Consider the following 20,694-nt stretch of genomic DNA (forward strand, 5'->3'; position numbering starts at 1 on the left):
TAAGACATGGTGTACAGCAAATTATTTCTTCCATTCATTTCTATATTAGTAAAATATTTTTATTTCTTCTTTTTTTCAAGCAGCAGCAAAATCAGACTTAAAATTGTTAAGATTTCAAAAATATTTACCTAATGCTTTTCTTTAGAATACTGAATTGCATAGGAAAGATTTAAATTTTTAAAATGTCATGTTAAAAAATGGGAAAAAAACATGACTGTTGTAAAAAAAATAATAAAGGCAATGATGCTTTAAAGTATGAGTTGATTCAGCCTACATCTCAAATTAATGTGTTAGCCATAAAAATGGTTAACACAGAAAACTGTCCTCTCTGTGTGCTATTATGAAGGTGAAAACAAAATATTTCTTTGTTTCTGCTACTGCAAGAAAAAAAAAAAAAAAAAGACGACAAGAGAAGAGAAAGCCCAGAAAACTGCGAACAGAAAACTACCTCTTAACAGAACAAAAATAAACCTTTATTCAGATTCTGGAAAAAGTATTTTCATTTTGAAGTGAAGGGTCACTGGACAATAATTATTGTGATATGCTGACAGCAGAAATCCATAATTCACAGAGAAATTCCCTGCTTACCTGACTGCATAATTTTGTACCCTTCTTTGCTTAGTCTGCCTTTTTGACCCTAGAATTCTTTTATGTTATAACGCAGAGGTTTAGCAAAACAAATTGACGTTGTTTTCATTTATCTTATCACATATATTTCCATTTTTGATAGACTAAACGGCCTAGACCTCTGATTTCCTATGTAATCATACGTCTTACATCAAGGACATTATATAAAAGGTGAGATCAAGTTTTCGGCTTAATAATCAAACTAATTTTAGTGAATCAATTTTTGTTATCTAGTGGTGTCATTTATGACCAAACTCAGGCCACAGTCCAGGACTAGAGCAACCCACAGCCTCACAAATGTTTTTGTAAAGCAGAAGCAGAAGACCGAATTTTCAGGTATGCGTCTTCCTTTGATTTGACCTAACTCAATGAATACTCCGGATATGAAAAAAATCATAGTCGTAGTAGTCCTTCCCTCTTCCTTCTGTACAGAGGGAACTTCATTATTCAGCCACGTTTCATGAATTCCAATTAAGCCCTCCAGAATCTCAAAATGAGATGCCACAATCCCATGCAGTAACATTTTTGGTATGCTCTTTAAAGTCTACACAGACCTAGAGATTAATTACCTGGTAGTACCTACCCCTCTCTTCTCCCATAGAGCATTAAACTCTTCTTACACTCAGTAGTAAAACAAATAAACAAATGAACATTCTCAGAGGTATACACTAAATTTGTGTGCACCTGTGCTCCTTAGAGTACAAGGATTCAAAAGCTCTCTCTAATGTCAGGCAGTCAAGTGTAACAAGCCTACATCATGTGGAACGTCATTATCCACATTCTGAGCAAAAAGCCAAATACTCAGTTAACAAATAAAAAAAGAAGAAACACACTGTAAAGCTTAAACAGAAATGTTGACTTTACATTTAAACAATTTAAAAAGCATAAAATAGAAGTTGATACAACTTGCTAAATTTATGGTATGAGCTAAAATTTGGACGAAGATAGCTTTCTTAATTCTGTCTAGTTGACTGAAGAAGAATAAGTAGATATTAATGCAACTGCATTTCATTTGTATGATTTTATTTTGGAAACAGGGCCCATATAGCTACAAGACGTGTAGCTTCTTCTCTTTTAACTAATGTAGGTCTGTTCATCCCTGCAGTACAGGCTGTGTTTGGAGGAAAGGTGATCTTCTGCACAACAAATCTTTAGGCTGCAGAAGTGCCTGCTTTTGACTGTGATTCTGCGAAACTGAATATGTGCAAAAACTCATTACTTAATGCAAGCACATCAGAATAATGCTAGGTGGAGCTATCAGGTCAGATCCTTAAATATTATGTAATCATTAGCACAACGCTGCAGGGCAAGTTAGTAACATCGCTCTTCTCCCAGATGCTTTTTATTTTTTAGCTCCAGCACAGTGATGCAGACATGGTACAGACATTTCAGGTCTCTCTGCAACTTGTTCATTGCACTGTTTATTCCATGTTGGACCTCTACAATAGCACTGTCACATGGACATACAAAACTTCATAATAAACTAGTAGAGCTTCTAGCCACTATAGAGTACTGAGGAAGAGAGGATGCCATTTGATCATCTCCTTCCAACTATTCTATTTAGTGCCCACTCTTATTTACTCAGATTGAGCACTTTCTTTGCCTTGTATGTCTCTTCTAACCAGTAACAAGCTACTATTTCATAGTAAAGTGTGAAAAAGTTCATTTCTATTTCAAAGTATAGCTTTATTTTCTCAAGCTGTCTTAAGTTTTTAAAATGTCTTGCACTCTGTGCAATTGAACTTACCTCACTACCCCCTGCCTTCATAGGAAGCAAAAGGGAAGGAATATAAAGTAAAATAAAAATTAGTATCTATGAAAATAGACCGAAGAGGACATTTACCAATCTTAAATAATTTCAGTAATCCAGAAGATAAAATGCATTCAGAAACCATATCATGCTTTTATTCTTCACAGAAATGTCTTTTCCCCTCCATGTGAAGTTTCAGGATCCAAAACTTTTAAATAATGAAAGCAACTGAGTCCTTTCATCAACTTTGATGCATTTTGAATCAGAAACTAGTTAATTTAATAAAAAAATAATATTCTACATGAAAATGAAAACCACAGCTCCATCAGTTTCAAGACACAATTGTTGAATGAAATACAAGTGGTTTATAGCTTCATTTTTAACATTATTAAATCACAGCTTTCTATAACAAAAGTAAATATAAATCCAAAATGTTTATATCATGCATATAATTTATTTTTTCATTTCCACATCAAAATCATCCAATTAATCAACAGAAAGACAACTTTTCATTTTAAATGTAAAATAGGGATCACGGCTTTATATGCATGCATTCCTTTCTTACTTCAGAGACAAAACCTAAAACAAAAGACAACAAAAACCCCACAAACATCAGGTTGCACTTCTCAGTGAGAGTGTCACATATCTGCCAGCTTCATTAAGGAAAGAGGCAATGCATCATAACATATCACCTCACATTCTTGCAGACTTCCCATCTGCTACTTCTCTATACACTCCCTTCTAGTTAAACTGCTTTGTATTTTCTGTACGCTTCTCTTCAATACTAGTGTTCCTCAATTGCCTTATTTCACACTTACTTTATGTGATGGTCTAACTTTATTCTGCTCCCCAACACTTCCTCTCTCTTCTAAACCATACACTAGTGAACCAGGTACAACTAACTAGCACGGTCTGTGGTAATAGAACAAGGGGAAAATAGTTTTGTCAAGCTCAAAGATTTAGGTAAGATATAAGGAAAAAGTCTTTTACAGTGAGGGTGGTGAGGCATTAGAACAGGTTCGCCTGTGATGTGCTTGATGCTCTATCCCTGAAGACTTTCTAAGCAAGGCCGGATAAAGCCTGGGCAACCCCATCTAGCTGTGCTATCCCTGTTCATTACAGGGGAGTTGGACTAGATGGCCTTCAGAGGTCCCTTCCAACTCTAAGGATTCTGCGAACTCCAAATCATGCAAAGCAATCAACTATATTTTCCAAGACATGAATAGAAACTGTAGAAACATGGCTGACAGAATTTTTCAAAGAAACGAATAAATGACAAGGAGATAGAAACATGATGTAATTTAGACAAGTTAGTCAATTCCACTTGTTGGCAAAACAAAAAACCTGAAAGTTGTCTTAAAATAAAACAATTGAACAAGTTCTTACCTACAGTGACATCACTAGCTATCACTTGCAAGTAGTAAAACTCAATAGTAGAGTAGTATCAAACAACAGCAAATGTTTCAATTCTACCTCAAGAAATTCCCCAAATATAATAAAGTACATATATCAATAGCAGTCTTTTCTTCTCTCTGAAGAGAAGATACAGCCTAGTTCTTAGCCATGTCAACTGATAAACACTTTTTTTCCAATATATTATTTCCATTCCTTTCATACATATCCCCTTCAGATGTATATACAATTCAACATGATTATATCTTACTATTAATTATCTTCCAGATTGCTTTCTTGTCTAGAATTATAATTTAGCGATTACCTTTCATCTAAGGTTGGCTCCTTTTGTTGTAGATGAGGCTTAATTCCAAACATTGGTCTAATGTTTGTTGATAAGGCTTTGATGGTGTAATTAATTTCATTTTCCCTTGTCACATCACTGTCATAACCTAAAAAAAAATAATCAATGTGAACAGAATCAAAACAAAGACAGAAAAAAAAAGATGCATAATTTGTACAGCTTTCACTGAAGCACAATTATAGCTTATTAAAAACAAATACAAAAAGGAAGGAAAGCAGCTGGGAATTGTGAATATTGTTAATGAAAACAATCTAAGAAATCAAATTGCCTACAATGTCCTTGGGGAACTACTAAGAAACATTCAAGTGACATTTGAAGCCATCCTATTTCTGTTTGCTTGGTTACTCAAGGTAATTAAAAAGCATCTGGCTACGTGACACCAGCAATTAGTTCTGGAAGATATAGCATCTGGTTGTTCTCAATTTCAGGATCTAGCCACAAGTTTCTAACAACTGGATAGAATCTAAAGTTCTGCACTGGGTTCCTACATAATGCTTAGGAATAGCCAGGTGTATCAAGATGATATTTGCTATATTTAGTATAGTAAACATGGTCAAAAGTTTAGTGACTGGGTTGCTACTCTTCATTTCATTCAAACAACAAAACTACTAATTACAACATTCTATGCATTTACCGTCTAACTGAAATTCTGAAATTAACAAGATATGATAAAGAGAAATTTTTATGGAAAATGTTGTCAATGTCTTTCTAAATAATGGACCTCTCTTTTTCTTAGAAAATATTTTGAACACATACCTTAAAAGGATTCTGTATAAAGCATTCGAGCACAGGTAAGCTCATTGGGCAAACCTGTGTTGACTGTTCATAGGCAGGAGCCAAACAAAAACTTAAGATTGACATTTTTGATTCAGAAAGCTATAGTTTCCCATACTTGTTCAAATATTTAAACTTTCTCTTTGGTCATCTAGTAGATTTCAGTGAAAACTGAAGTTTACGTACTACACAAAATTATTTGATGATTAGCAAGACGAGTTTAAAAATGTTTAAGGAGTCTACAAAGAAGGAAAACTGCACTTTGGAGGAGAGAAGTGGCTCATGAGCCCTTGGAGTTACACATGTGAAAGGAAAAGTTAAGCATGGCAAAAACATGATAATTTTATAAAAAAAAATCAGTATGTTATCAATGTTATGATTTTGCAATAGACTAAATTATACAACGTGAACATTAGTCTACCTCAGATTATGATGTTTTTATACTATGGAAATAGCTGCAATGGAAATATGGAAAAAGATCAATATATGATGTTGTGTTGTATGGATTTCAACATAATTTCATCATAAATAATGTCCAAATCTAAACTGTTAGAAATTTATTTTTTAGTATAGAGATTTGGAATCTAACTATAATTAACACAATATTTTTAGTTTTATGGATGTCAAGATTCTCTTTATACATTCTAACTCTAAGCAGCACATCAAATTTCTCCATTATCATTTTCTTTACAACACACTCTTTTCCTCAGAGAAGTTTTCTTAATGTTTTTGAAGTATCTTCACTATTATTACAACAATCACATGAAAAAGCTATTTCTAAATAATCCAGCATAATCCAGCCCGTACATTATTACTGACCTCCATCTTCTTCAGAATCTAGGTCAGATTCCTCACTGTCACACTGTCGGCTATCCCGATGTCCTTCCATCTCATAAGTCCACAGCATTAAAGATGTGTCTGCTCCTCCAACAGTGACCAACAAACTGTCATCATAGGTCCAACGGACATTTGTTACGTGGGTACTGTGAGCAACGTATCTCTTAAATTTTCCAAATTTTCCCTAGGGGAAAAAAAAGGACAGACAAAAAAATTAACCTGTCTATTTGATCAAATCAAAACAAGTTGCCAGTGCATCTTTGTCCAATACCATGTACTTAACTTCTCCACTTCATGTTTTATCCATTTTGCATTTGTATTACATGATTTGGCAAGTTCCTTTTCTCTAGCAAAGTTATGAAAAGCAACCATATTTCTATGGCAAGCATCTATGAATTTTTATTAAGAGATTCCAGCAATAAACGCTGCATTGTGTGTTGTAAGAGGAAAGATAACAAGCAGATTAAGAAAAAAAACCCACACAGAATATTTTGGGTAAATGCCTATGCATTTGGTAAAATATTTAAAATTGAAGAAATATTTACTGACAAAGTAACAAATATATGGGAAAACTGAAAAAGTACTCAAAACGCAATATAAGTATCCTTCCAGAATGACTTTGCTATGTTGAGTGGTTAAATAATGTTAATGATTCTCATTTTAGGGAAGAAAAGACTGTGATGGGACAGAATGGGGATCTATAAAATCATGAATGATATCAAAATAAGTGAAGAAGAACTATTCATTGTCTTACAAAGACCGTAAGGGGCTAAAAATACAACAATGAAACCACACTGTGGATACTAAGGCCGAATATATTACTGGAAAGTGAATGGCCAATAAACTTGTAGAATTTGAGAGAGTATCACTACATATCTGTCACGTTTTTATATTTTGTCTACACAGCTGTCACTGTCTGTGATTGGATACAGTGTGATGGCTCTTTAGTCTGACCTGGAATAGTCATTCTCAGTAACTGACAGGTTAATCATTGCAAATTTGAAACACTCAGTAACTTCCCTCAATCATCAGGACAAAATTCTAAAAGCACTATTTTGTTCCCAAAGATCAGTATTTACATTTTTATAAATAATTAAAAAAGGTAGTTTAATTGACCAATCTTCTACATACACAGCTGAAAACTACTTACTTTAGCAGGGTAACGAAACAGTTTCACAAATCCAAAATCATCTCCTGTGGCTAATACTTTACTATCACTAGTGAGGCATGAAGCAGTTACATCTGTGACTTCACCAATTATTGGCCAGATTCCTTCACAGCAAGAGCCCAAAACACTTGTCCATGATGCCCAGCCAATCTTTTCTACCTATAAAAACAACCTGTTTGAGACAGAGCATGCTTCTTCCTAAGCAGTCTTCTTCCATATCTGACTTCAATAAAAAGTCCTTGCCATCTAAAAGATAATATTTTAATATTAACCACTAATTTTATTCAAAATTTCATTTAAGAGCCTTAAATTTATTAAACAGCCACAAAATCTGTGGATGTGCTATTTAAAAAATTACCTTAGTTGTCATTTTAGCGTAGAAAAAGCAAATTACATTTTTCAGGCTACTTTTCAACCTCATAGAAACCATTACTTTGAAAATTATAGTTTTTCACTCTGTGTTCTCTAATAATACTCTATATCTGAGAAAATGAAATACATCTATAACATAATAAACTTGACTACACATATTATGTATACTACATTGTTATATAAAGAAAGATAAGAGGTCTTTCAAAACAAGTTTAAAGGCTAGGAATTCTGCAGTAGGTTTTCAAATGCCTTTAGGTGCTAATAGAAGCATATCAGATTTTCACAAGCGCACAAGTCAGTCAGATGTCCATTTCTTAACAGAAGAAACAAATACAAAATCCCCTATGTAACTTATCATCTCAATTATATTATTTAATTGAACCACTTACAAAAAAAAGTGTGAAGGACAGACTAGTTGTGATTTAAAACATCATTCTCCATGTGGCACAGACTGTTGTATCATATTTCTAATTTGCAAACAAAGTAAGAAGGTATTCTGCTTCCTCACCTCCAAAGTAGGGATTGTCTGTTTTTTCCCACGAGGAGCTTCAAAAAACAACTGCTCTTTAGCACCAGTGTTGACTTGCAAGAGCTTCCCTATAAAAATATTACATTACCTATATTAGCATTAATCAGAATATTCAATTAAAATAGATACATACACAAAATTATTTGTTTCCATTTAAAAGTTGCATACATAACTAATGTTACTGAAGTGATCTGAAGATCTGCATCACTCTACCTATTATACTCACACTCTATAAATTGCAATAATACATCACTTTACTCTCCTCATGGCTGTCCCATAAAACAGCAGATAAAATGTACTGGGTATGATTCAGAACTAACTGACTATTATGCACATGTTCTCGGGCTTGAGAAATAAACATGCTGCCTGATTGCAAATAGCCAACTTCTGTTGGCCTCTATACTCCTTTTCAGGCAAAGTTCTAAATAATCTTCCTGTTTCCTCCTATTTTCAAATTTCTCAAAGGAAGCCAACATCCACCATTTTTTCAAATTGGTTTCAAATCGGACACCAGCAAAGGTGATTTTGTGGAGGAACAGGAACTGAGAGATTGCACAATAGCACTGCTATGTTTTTGCACTAAATGGAACTGAAAATACTTAAACTGATAATGAATTAAGATTCAGGAATCATGTAATAAGACCCAAGAATAAGGCAGTGTTGTTTTTAACAATGTTCAAGAATACATATTCCTAAGCTAAAGATGCAACTACAGCTTGCAGTGCATTTAAGAAGCAGAAGTCAAAAGATAAATACAGAAGATGTAAAAAAAATAATAATAATAATAATTTATAAAGGTAGTCCATATTACTTTAGTTGCACAACTTCTAAATATATATAAGTAGGAGTAAAAATCATGTTTTTATATTTATTCACATGTTGTGAGCATCTTCACAAACTAAAACCAATCTGTTAGCAACATCAAAAATTCATGTTGTCAATGGAAGTTACTGTTTTAGTCTGTTCCAGGACATTTTGACAATTAAGATGATTATTACTTACCTCTTACGTCCCAGTCCAAGTGTGTTATATAACTGGAGGCCCCTTTGCAGATTCCTACTCGTTTACTGCTCATTACATTGTAAATATCAACAAAATTGTCACAAGATGCCACAGCTAAGTACTTTCCAGCTCCTAAAACACAACAGTAGAAACATGAGACATTTTAAAAATCTTTAATGGTTTGTACATTAGAAACAAGAACTTCCTGGAATTCAGCTATATTTGTGTCAGATTTCTTTGACATGTTAGCTAATTCATACATCGATTCTGAGAAACTAATACTGACATTACATAATCAACATTTCAGTAGGAAATTTTCGTCACATGTTTAGCAATAAACTATAATATGAAATTTTTTACTTTTTTTTTTTTCAGTGGTAAGGCTAAAGTAATCAGAAGGCAACATTGTATGAGATCTTATATCAGTTATTTATGTCAAATTTTGACTACAGAGTATTTTCACTAAAACAATATTAGTAACTTAGGCCTTAAATTTCAGTGTTTAAGAGCTGTATTGTTTGAAAACACTGGCTTTACTGGGATTGTTAAACTGGGAGGATGGGAGGAGAAGAAAAAAGGAACCAAGTTTCAAGCATTCTATTTAGCTAAAAATAACATAAGTGTAGAGCTGAACTTAGCTCAAAGTGTAACCCATTTTTTCGGTCCGTAGGAAGTCTGCTGGATGTTCATGATTTAAAATATTACTGTTGCATTTAGGAGGTTACTCTGAGCAAACCTATTCCAAGAATATCACCCTCAAATGACCAACACTGGACTTTACAACCAATACTTTTGATAACGTTAATATCAGTCTTGCTGACTTTTACATTTCATATGTTAAAGAGTATTACAAAACTACCTTTATCTATTAGGGATTATGAAGTTTGTTTGAAGAATTTGTATATAAAAATCTTCATTTAAAATCACTTACCTGGAGAAAATCGGATCTCTGAAATAACATCTTTCCTGTGCTGGAAGGAGACTAGATCCTCCAGGGTATCTGCATTAACTATCAAAAAACTTCCATCATTTAAACCAACAGCTAACGCTTTCCCATCAGGAGAAAAACAGCAACATCTGCCTCCTACGATGAATAAAGAAGTGCCATTCAGATATGGTTACAGCAGATAATCCCTTTTTTTTTCTTTTTTCTTTTTAATAGTGAAGAAAAGCTGTTTTTCTAGTACATAGTTTAATGATGTATTATAGATGCTGCCAATATTACTTCCAAGCTTTACCTCTATGACAGTACACAGACGCAATTGGTAAACTGTAAGTACTCAACACCAGAAACTCATTAGATTGGTTTGCATATTGATCAACATTTAATCTAAATTAACGATACAATTTAACCACTGTTGTCTATTTTTTTTATCTTGCTCTCCTTCACATTATCTAATGCCAACTGTTTGTTACCTTTTGCTTTAGAAAGGAGAACCTAAGTGGCAAAGATCTTCCTACTCACAGAATCCAGTTGTTTGTTTTCATGGTCACTTAGTCATATAATCCTTTCACTAAGCATGTCAATCTTCACTTGGTCAACTTAAATACTTTAGTTTCCACGGCAGAATCTTCCATTAGCATAAATATTTTTGCCTTCTGTTTTCCCTCTGAAAAAACTGCTGTCAGCAACCCTTCAGATAAGCTGACTCCATCAGAGAAAGTTCTTCATTCACTACTCTATGGCTCTTCTTTGTCTACACTCAACTTTCAGTTCGAATGAACACAGATGAGGGGGGTGCACCAAAAATACTCTGATTAGTCTCTTGTAAATTACATGAATACTTCATTATGTCCTATGCAAAACCTCACTATTATGTGTAGTTTTCATCCTATGATCAGCTGCAATACTGTGAGTCTTCTACGCCTCAGTTACTCTGCAGCTGAACAGTCATTTTTCTTACAGTCATATTCCCTTTTTAATTAGTAAACATTATGTCATTTCTATTACTGCAATCTGCAAGAGTATTCAGTTTTTTTTGTACAGTACATGTATGCTTTTTAAGATTAAGAAACCATCTCAAAATTTGTTTCATCTGCAAATTAGATCATCACAGTCCTTACTTTTCTGAAAATTGCTAATTAAAGATATTAAGATATATCAGCTTTAATACTCCAGCAGACTCTAATTTGAACCTTCTTTGTTTAACATCACCACTCCTGCTTGTGCTGGCACTTGGCATTTCTTCCGATTAGTTAGTTCCAATCAATTCAGACCATTTTCATCTAAGCTACCTGTAAGGTGTGGATCAAAATTCTTCACTGAACTCCAAACAGGGGAAGTCTATCACATTCCTTTGTCTACCAAGTTATATGCATTATTAAAAGCTAGTTCAGGCAAGTGTGGTCTAATCCTAAAAACAGTCTCTTTATTATCATTACAGAGGATTCTTCATCAGAATTTTCAGCAGAATCTTCAACAGAATTTTATTACGTAGTAAATGATTAGTGCTTTTTTCTTTATTGTGGATTCTTCTAATATTCTCAAAAAAACCAGGAATTCACTATTACTTCTGAGTTTTCTTCAGAATTTTTCTAGAGTTGAATTCCTCAAGTGTTCCAACGTGCTTCCATTATTACTGTCTTCAATATAGCAGATTTATGCCACTGGATCAACTTTTATTGTTAATTTATTGATTAACGATTATTTGCAGCTGTAATAGATTGAGAACAGTATTACAGAGAAATCTCTTGTACAGATTTCTTAGGTAAGCACTACATAAATCATGAACAAAGTGGCAAAAAGGTAATTACAGAAGAGAAGTAACTTGGTCTTGTTTCTGCAAGAATCATAATGTAAGAAAGTATGAAGTGAATTCAGTTACATCCTTTTTCATACTAAGCATCTTACCCTTCTTCAATTTGCGAACAGCTAACATACAATGGCTAGGAGATAAATCCCATATTCTTAAGGTTTTGTCATCACTTACAGTAGCACAAATAGGTAAATGAGGATGAGTAGCAAGACCCCAAACTTCCCCCTCCATGTGACCCTGAAAAAAAAAGTAGAATCATCTGATTCAACATGTAAAAAACTAGAAATAAAAAACAACATAAGGAGTTAAGAAAAAAAAAACAACACAAAACCACCAAGTGAGGACATATATTTACATGATAATAAAGAAATATCTGAACAGAAACAGTATACCTGAAAAAAGTGCTACCCTTCTACTTATAGTAGAAGTGCATATTATAGTAATTTCTACCAGTGAAAATTTTTCTCTTAGGAATAATCTCCACATACTCCTAGATTTTTCTTCTACCTCTATTTCTAATATATTCTTTAAAAACTCCAATTATTCACAATTGCATTAGCCACTCATAAAATATGAATTAAAGAGGCACAGACTTGTATTTACGTATGAAATGAAACCACATGATGACCAAATGTTGTAAAAAAGCATGTTTTGTAGGCAGCGTAAGTGCTCTCTGTACGGTATGGAACAAAAAAAAAAAAAAAAAAACTGAATTAATTTTTTGCATATTTGTGATGAGAAATTTAAAATAAAACCAAAAACCAGATATTTTTTTAAAACGATATGATTAACTAACAGAACAGATTAGTAAGATATCTGGTGGAGAATCCACTGATTGGTTTTATCTTATTTTTAAACAGTAATAAGATTTTAGTCTGATAGAATGAACTTGAGAAACAAATTTCTACATGAAATTCTGTGAACTTCTTTGCTTATCGTCGTGCTGGACTATCTGAACCTTAAAAATGTGATAAACGATACTAACTTGTCAACTTGAATGGTAATTAAAATGCCTGTTATTTCACAACTGTCTTTACCTGGAAAATAAAACAGTAGTTGACTGATATCTACGTACCTGAACCAAAAGAGTTACTGGTCCACTTTTATCTACCTCCAATATTTCACCATTCTTTGTGCCCACTAAAATATGACCATGTCCTAAAGAAATGGCACGTATAGAAGGATTATCTTCTAAGAGGAGTCCTAGAACATTAAAATAATAGAAGACACAAAATTCTTAGTTATGCCCTAAAGAAGATTTTTAACAAGTACACATTACATTCCCACTGTAGAAAAAGATATTCATATGAAGCAAAAACTTATTTATGCACAGAAGAACTTGCATGTTTAGATTCATTTGGGAGACTTTAGCAATTGCCCAGTGGATGGAAAAACATACCATGGTTGCTCTTGCAAACTTCTGTATGTGAACTTTATCTTTTCCCATAATAAAGTAACTATATAAAGCAACTACCACTAATCTTTCTCCTAAATAGAACATCTCTGCAGTTTAATCAGCCTGACTCATTAGTAATCTTAGTGAAAAATACATGTGTGAAATAAATAAGAGCTATATCACTATCTTAACAGTATTATTTACGGTACTTTCAAAAAAAAGATTTCATTGAACTGATGTGAAAATTAGATAAGCTGTAAATGAATGTTTTATTTAATGAGTGTTCCCATTCATGTTTTCTGAAAATTAAATCATATACTAAAACACAGAAAAAATAAATTTAGAAGAGCAATGGCATAAGACACACAAACACACACTCCAGAACATAAAATAGGGAAAACCATAAATCAACACTAAGAGCAAGAATAAACTAAAGGAATAGGAATTAAATAATAATAATTTCAAGACACATTTGTATTTACAGAAAGCGAAATCATAAAAGGTACTAATACATTACAAATCTAAACACAATTTTAAATTCCATCTCCTTTGCAGACACTTTCTCCAAAAGAAAGAAACAAACAACAGTAACAAAAAAATTAGACAAAATTACTTCATGATTAGAAACAGATGTTTTGGTTGTTTTGTTTTAAAACAAAAACAAAAACAAACACCTGGGAGGTAAGAGACTCAAGGTTAGAACTATTCAAGCAGATAATGCAGAAAATAGGACATGAGGAAACAGTCTTAGTACGCAAGAAGAAGGTCTCAAGTTGCATCCGGGAAGTTTAGATTGGTTATCAGGAACAACTTCTTCACTTAAAGTGTTCTTAGGAATTGGAATAGGCTGCCCTGGGAAACAGTGGAATCACTATCTCTGGAGGAACGTGTGAATGCGGTGCTTAGAGACATGGTTTAGAGGTGGACTTACTAGTGCTAAGTTGATAATTGGACCTGATGATCTCAAAGGTCTTTTTCAACCTAATATATTAATATATTAAGATCTGCTCTCAATATATGTGCAATTAGACACTACAACATGCCATTCCCCACCCAACAGAAATATGACTTATTTAAAATCAGTACAGACTCAAGTATTAGTATTTCCTATGTCAAATGTGAATCTTCCCCGACTGGAAAATGCAATTTCACCAAACAAGTTTTCTATTAAGTAGAATCAGAAATAGGATAAAGTCTGATGTGTTACCTTTAGACCCAGGGGCCAAAGCAGCCCTTTTGATGGCATAGGTTTTGAGACAGCGTTCAAAAGTATCATCCCAGAGAGCTACTACCCCATCCTTTCCTCCAGTGACGAATCCCTGGCAAATGAAAAAACGAAATAAAAATCCACAAGATAGAATCACTCTCTATTTTTCATTAATACTTCACTGATTTCTACCAATACTGAAAATTTATTATATTGAAAATTATTTTAACTACACATGTACAGAACTACATATGTTAGAAATTAAAAAAAAAATCAGCAGCAACAAAATTACTTTTTTAGTCTGCAGATGAAGGCATTACATAGTTCTATACGGCCCAGGTACTCAGACTGGATTTACAAATTCTATCCAATAAGCTTCTACTATACTAAAAAGTAATGTAACTGTCTGACACATATAAGTATTTTTCTTGATACTTAGCCTAAGTACTCATTTTGCATTTCACCTAATTACTCAAGTCACACTTCATATCACTTATAAAAAATATTCAGTGCTTATATGATTCAAATATATGTCTATTTGTGTCATTATATCTCAAAAATTATCATCAACATTTTTTGCTTTGTCCGAAGTTTCTGTCCTGAAACTCAAATATTAGAAAGTGGAGTAATGATTTAAAGTTATATTTTGTTCAATTATAAGTATACAGGTAATCTAACTAGTAATGTTATTTACACTTAAGTACTGCTTAAAGGCTTTCCAGAGGCAAAAGAAGTTGAGACCCAGGAGAAAGTAGTTAGTAACCTACAGATTGAAAGCTTCTACAAATAGACTGCAGTTGCAGCACAGAATGTAAGAGTATGATCTGATTAAAACAGAATACAATTCTCAGAGTCGTGTCTAATCTCCTTGTATTTAGTGTTCTAAACAAATTTAATATCACAACCTCAAGAAAATGCTTACTTTGGAAATAATAAAAAAGTAAAAAAAAAAAACCAAAAAAAAAGCCACCAAAACAACATAAAACAGTGTCAATCTCTCATAAATAGCTATTAGAAGTATATGTGAAGCACCTCTTAGAAAATAAATTGGAGTCCTTTTCCTCATTCCACTCCTGTTGCATTTATGCCTTACGCCAGCACTTTTCAACAACAGGTTATAAAAAATAAGCACTGTGATGCTGAAAATATTGATAGACTCATCTCTCACAAATGAAGAACTGAGCATCAGATCACTACGCCTCCGAACTTCATCTGCTAAGCAAACTTGATACGAATCATCTTGTTGTGGGCACAAATATGGCAGGGCAACATAGCAGAATAATCCTCTTTTCATTCAGATGGCGAACTTGGGAAATCTCAAAGAAAGCATCCATTATCTTTTACATTATTTGTTCACAGTCATTCTCAAAGCATCATGAATAAATTACCGAGTTTTTTTTGGTTGTTTAAATAATTGTTTATGCGGAACTTACTTTTTCTAATGCGTGCATGCTGAACACAGGACCATCGTGTGCTTTGACAGTTTTTATGAGAAACACATCTCTCCAGATACAAACATCCCCTGTGGAAGTTCCAGAGAATGCCATCTCTTCAGTCCAGCCATATACTGCACACATCATTGTATCGGCTCTTCCCATTGCACCTATGCAGCCCTTTCTCCCAATTAGTCCTCCTCCTGGTTTAAAACAAAAACAGCTCATAACAACAAAATTAATACCTACCACGGTACATAGAAATTCCACATTAAAAATTAACTTGAAAAAAAACTGATTAAGACTAACATCTCATTCTTTTCATGATAAGCTTTCAGCATATCTAACTTTATCTTTGAGGTTTTGTTGCATTGGCTTCTGGATGATAGAAACATTACAGCTATATGAATTTTAAAATTCTTTAAAATACTGTGATCTGAAGTAATGCCAGTCATAATAAATACTAACTTCTAGCCAGAAGGTCAGATTCAGGTTTTCATAATTCTCTGAGAAACTTCACCTGGTACAGAAGTCCCTCAGGATCTGACATTTTGTACCATTCTCATAGTTCCAGGGTGTGGGGCAGGGTCTCAAACTCTTTGCCATCACTTGACACTGAGGAAATTTAATCTAATCTATATACTTTGGCTTCACTTCTCACCTTAATTGAAGTTGTTCCAGTGCAGACTTCAGAGACTTCACATTTGTCAACGTGATGATACTATACTCATGTTAACACAGCTAAGCATGTTTCAAAGTAACTCCCCTATGAGTATTCACACAGGGTTACAGTATTAGAGAAATTTAATACCTGCTCTCTGAGCAATGCCAGAAAATTTAATCAATTTCATTTTTTATTCAAAATATTTTCTGCTTTTATTATCTTAGTTAAGATAGCAAGCACAGCTGTTAAAACTAATAATTTACACAGACTTCACCCTTCTCTCAGACAATCTTGCCTCATTTCTCTTGCAGCATGAACTGAGAAAATCAGTACGACTTCTCTCATGAGAGATTTTTCTCTAAAAATCAAACTTCTGCAGGAATTTAGATGAGCTCATGTGCATAGATTCTGCTTGAACAGTTAGAGCAGTAGTAAGCTAGTCTTCTGCAGCCCATATGCATTCAAAATTTTTTGAAATTTGATGCTGTAAATTTGAAACTAACCAGGGAATGGCCTTTTTTTTTTTCTTAACTGTTAACAGTTTTTCAAGCAGATAAAAAGTAAGCTGCTTATCTAGGGTTTTAATTGTCATGTTCAATACATGTATCTAAAACAATAGGTCTCAACTGGCAGGTGTGTCCTCTTTAATTACTCTGTCTGAATTTTTGTCTCATTTTTAGATTCATTAATATTTGTGCGTTTTTACAAGATTTATGCTCAAACTGTTCTTCTTCCAAAAACTGTTGTACTGTTTTACAGTTCAGCAAGATTTTGAGATATTAGGTATAAAGAAGTCAGCAGAAAGTCCAATTTTTTCTATTTCTACATCTCTAACACAGAAAATTGATAGAATCAACAATACCCTCATAATGGCCATTAGTGTTACTTCTAATAAAGCTAGTTAGAAGCCAACTTACAGAGGTACATGGAAAAAATATCTGCCTTTCATGCATGACGTACACTTTAGAAGATGTATTATTTATACTTTAAATGACAGAAAATGCTGTAATTACAAAGTTACCTTACCTGCTCTACGCCAGAATTTCAAGTGTTTAATTCCAACTGTAATCAATTTTTCAGGCATATAAGGATTAATCTTAACAACAAAAATCTTATCTTTGCTTCCCCTGAAATACAAAGCAAAATATTTTCCTCTTTTAAATAAAACAAATAAAAAACTAATGTTATTTAACATCTTAAGTGACATGGACAGTAGGATTGAGTGCACCCTCAGAAAGTTTGCAGACAGCACCAAGCCAAGTGGTGCAGTTGACACACCAGAGGGAATGGATGTTATCCAGAGGGACCTGGACAGGCTTGAGTGGTGGGTCCATGCCAACCTCATGAAGTTCAACAAGGGCAAGTCCTGCATTTGGGTCAGGGCAATCTCAAGCAGATACCAGTTGAGCAGAAAATGGCTTGAGAGAAGCCCTGAGGAGAAGGATTTGGCAATGTCGATTGATAAAAGAATCAACATTAGCCAGCAATGTGCACTTGCAGCCCAGAAAGACAGCTGCATCCTGGGTTGCATCAAGAGAAGTGTGACAAGCAGGTTGAGGGATGTGATTCTGCCCTTCTTCTCTGTGCTTGTGAGACCCCACCTTGGAGTACTACATCCAGATCTGCAGTCTCCAACATGGAGTAGTTGGAGCAGATCCAGAGCAGGGCTATGAAGATGATCAGAGGGCTGGAGCACCTCCACTACGAGGACAGATTGAAAGAGCTTCAGCCTGGAAAAGCTAAGGATCCGAGGAGACCTTCTAGTGGCCTTCTAGTTAATGAAGGGGGCCTAGAGGAAAGCTTTTATAATTTTATAATGGCATGTAGCAACAGCATGAAGGAAAATGGTTTTAAACTGGATGAGGGTAGATTTAGACTAAGTATCAGGAAGAAATTCTTTACTGTGGGAGTGGTGAGACACTGGAACAGATTACATAGCAGGGTTATGAATGCCCACTCCCTGGAAGCATTCCAGGCCAGGCTGAATGGGGCTTTAAGCAACCTGGACTGAAGGAAGATCTGCCTAGAGCAGGGTGGTGTTTGAACTAGATGATCTTAAGGGTTTCCACCAACGCAAACCATTCTTTGATACTATGAAAATTGTAGTGATTTTTTTTTTTTTTTAACATATTTGTTTTTAGCATATACCTTCCTTATCCTGCTAACGTTTACTTCCAAATAGTTTACAATTATTTTATAATAAAAAGGGAGAAAGCCAAAGAAGGAACATACTAAATCCTGTTCCATTTCTCATTAGCTTTCAGTTTTCCAAAGGTGAGAAATTCACTTCAGAAATCCACTAGGTGGCCTTTTAGTAACAAAAATATCTGTTGAAAATTGATGAATTTATATTGTGTTTAAACCTCCAACAGCTCATCATAAAATTGCAAGGCATACAGTTCTATTTATTATTTAAATCAGTCTTTCATTCTGAAAATAAATTATCATTTAATAATAAACGATAATTATCTTCTAATTACTTTTTAATTTTTCTAGTTAGAATCAAAATTATGCTGCTACATCAATTTTCAATGGAATTTTCAGCTGTTTCTAGAAGCACTGAAATTTGCTTTGTGTTTTGGATATCTCACTGTGCTCCTAGATACATAAGGCCAATGCCTTGCTTCAGTCTTGACTTTAAAAAACAACTGTCAATATGTTTACTACTTATGCAGGAAAATAAAGATTACTATTAGTTTTATTTATTCAAAATGCTGAAGAGCCACTTATTATTGGTCCCTGGACAAGAAGAGCAAAACTCTTACCTTCTGTGGTTTTCAGACCACTGAACAAATTAGTAAAAACAACTATTAACAGGTTCCTTTCTAAATTCACACTGTGATCTGTAAAATACAGCTGCTGCTCTCAAATATTCTATTCTAGATGAAAATTAACTCAGAGAGACTAAATTGATTAAGTCTGATTTATAAAAACATAGTTTGTAAGTTCAAGGATTAGGGGACTTAAAATAAAGAAGCTAAGTACAGACTCCAAAAGGTTTAAGCATCATGAGAAAGACAAGTAAATGAAGTCTGAGGTCTGGATGTGACATTTCTTAATCAGTCAAGGTCAGTGACTCCAAGACCAGCAAATGTACGAAGCAGACATGCTTACAAGATTCAAAAGGGGGAGGGAAGGAAAGTGGGAGGGGAAAAAAAAAAACAACAACAAAGAAATACAAGTTAGATCAGTGTTAGTACCGAGTAAAGAACAAGGGATGCATATATCTATGTTTCAGAAATATAGAAATGCTGAAGAGAACCATAAAATAAACAGTTTAGATGAACAGAACCTTTGACAAATTTTTAGCATAAAAAGCTTTAGGAGTGACAAACTGAAGTGCACAGTCTGAGTTTTAAAGAATTATTTCAGAATGCATTAAAGAAATGTACATAAATTTAGTTTTGTCTTCATTCTTCACCATTTGAGCTGCCATTGCAGTAACTCTTGTGGAATCCGTGACAGCTTCAAATTTTATTCCAAAGAAATATTTAGGGTGTATTAAATGCTATCACTTGTATAACTTAAGTGTGAGAAACTGCTAATTTATTAGAGAACTATTATTCATTAAGTAATATATTTTACTCACTGTCTCCCAAGACTAACTCTATGTAAAAATTTTAAAAAGAAGTTAAATTCCTACCTTACTGCTGAAAGCTTTTCTCCTTTCTTCCAGTCCCAGAGGACAATAGTATGATTGTCATCTATTCCAACAGAAGCCAATCTTTTCCCATCCGCTATAAAAATAAATTTACAATTAAGAGAGTAGATAGATAATTTCATGCTGTAGTAATAAGAAACTACACTAAAAAAACAATTTGTTAATTTAGAAATATCATAATGAGGATACAGAAACAAGTGAATCATCACATGACACGGTGTGGCACGTTTGTCACATGGTGTGCCACATTAGAGGCACATCTGTCATCTCTTTTAAACCTGAATTGTCAGTTGGATGGAAATTCAGACTAGGTTGAGAACTCTATATTTGATTTAACAATTAAGAGCTGTGAATTTAGCAAAACATCACAACTTTCACAGTTAAATATATTACAACCATCACTCTCTGTTTTTCGAATTATCCTGTTAAAAACTGCACTTAGATGTTTTGTGTTTGTACCATACCTTTGCTCAGCCAGTTGCTGGCACAGCTGCCAAAACTCTTCATCACAGTTGCACTGTGTTTTCTGCTCACTCTGAAAATCCCTGTTCATTTCTGAACAGCAAAGCATTGAAGCAACACTAGGAAGGTTATGAAATATTCCTACACTTGGCAATGGTGTCAAATCTTTCAGTAGCTCTGATATTCATCCCATGTTAATCTCCAAGAAAAAAGTTTTATGCTTATTCAAGATGAATATCTTTTTGACATGCACCCATCTTTGAAATTGCTAGGCATCCATGCCATAATTTCTGAAATGAG

The 20,694-nt window shown here is 33.8% G+C and overlaps 1 protein-coding gene across 1 annotated transcript in view; it reads right to left on the reverse strand.

The window, feature by feature from the left end:
• Nucleotides 1-20,694, reverse strand: part of EML5 (EMAP like 5) — an 87,035-nt gene that overhangs the window by 27,947 nt on the left and 38,394 nt on the right. The window contains 12 exon segments of the mRNA XM_031553778.1: nucleotides 4,095-4,221; nucleotides 5,727-5,928; nucleotides 6,895-7,071; nucleotides 7,793-7,881; nucleotides 8,816-8,947; nucleotides 9,747-9,899; nucleotides 11,667-11,808; nucleotides 12,647-12,774; nucleotides 14,175-14,286; nucleotides 15,608-15,810; nucleotides 17,298-17,398; nucleotides 19,915-20,008. Coding sequence (XP_031409638.1) covers nucleotides 4,095-4,221; nucleotides 5,727-5,928; nucleotides 6,895-7,071; nucleotides 7,793-7,881; nucleotides 8,816-8,947; nucleotides 9,747-9,899; nucleotides 11,667-11,808; nucleotides 12,647-12,774; nucleotides 14,175-14,286; nucleotides 15,608-15,810; nucleotides 17,298-17,398; nucleotides 19,915-20,008 — 1,660 coding nt within the window.

This window comes from Meleagris gallopavo, chromosome 5 (assembly GCF_000146605.3).
Source record: "Meleagris gallopavo isolate NT-WF06-2002-E0010 breed Aviagen turkey brand Nicholas breeding stock chromosome 5, Turkey_5.1, whole genome shotgun sequence".
Lineage (NCBI taxonomy): Eukaryota > Metazoa > Chordata > Aves > Galliformes > Phasianidae > Meleagris > Meleagris gallopavo.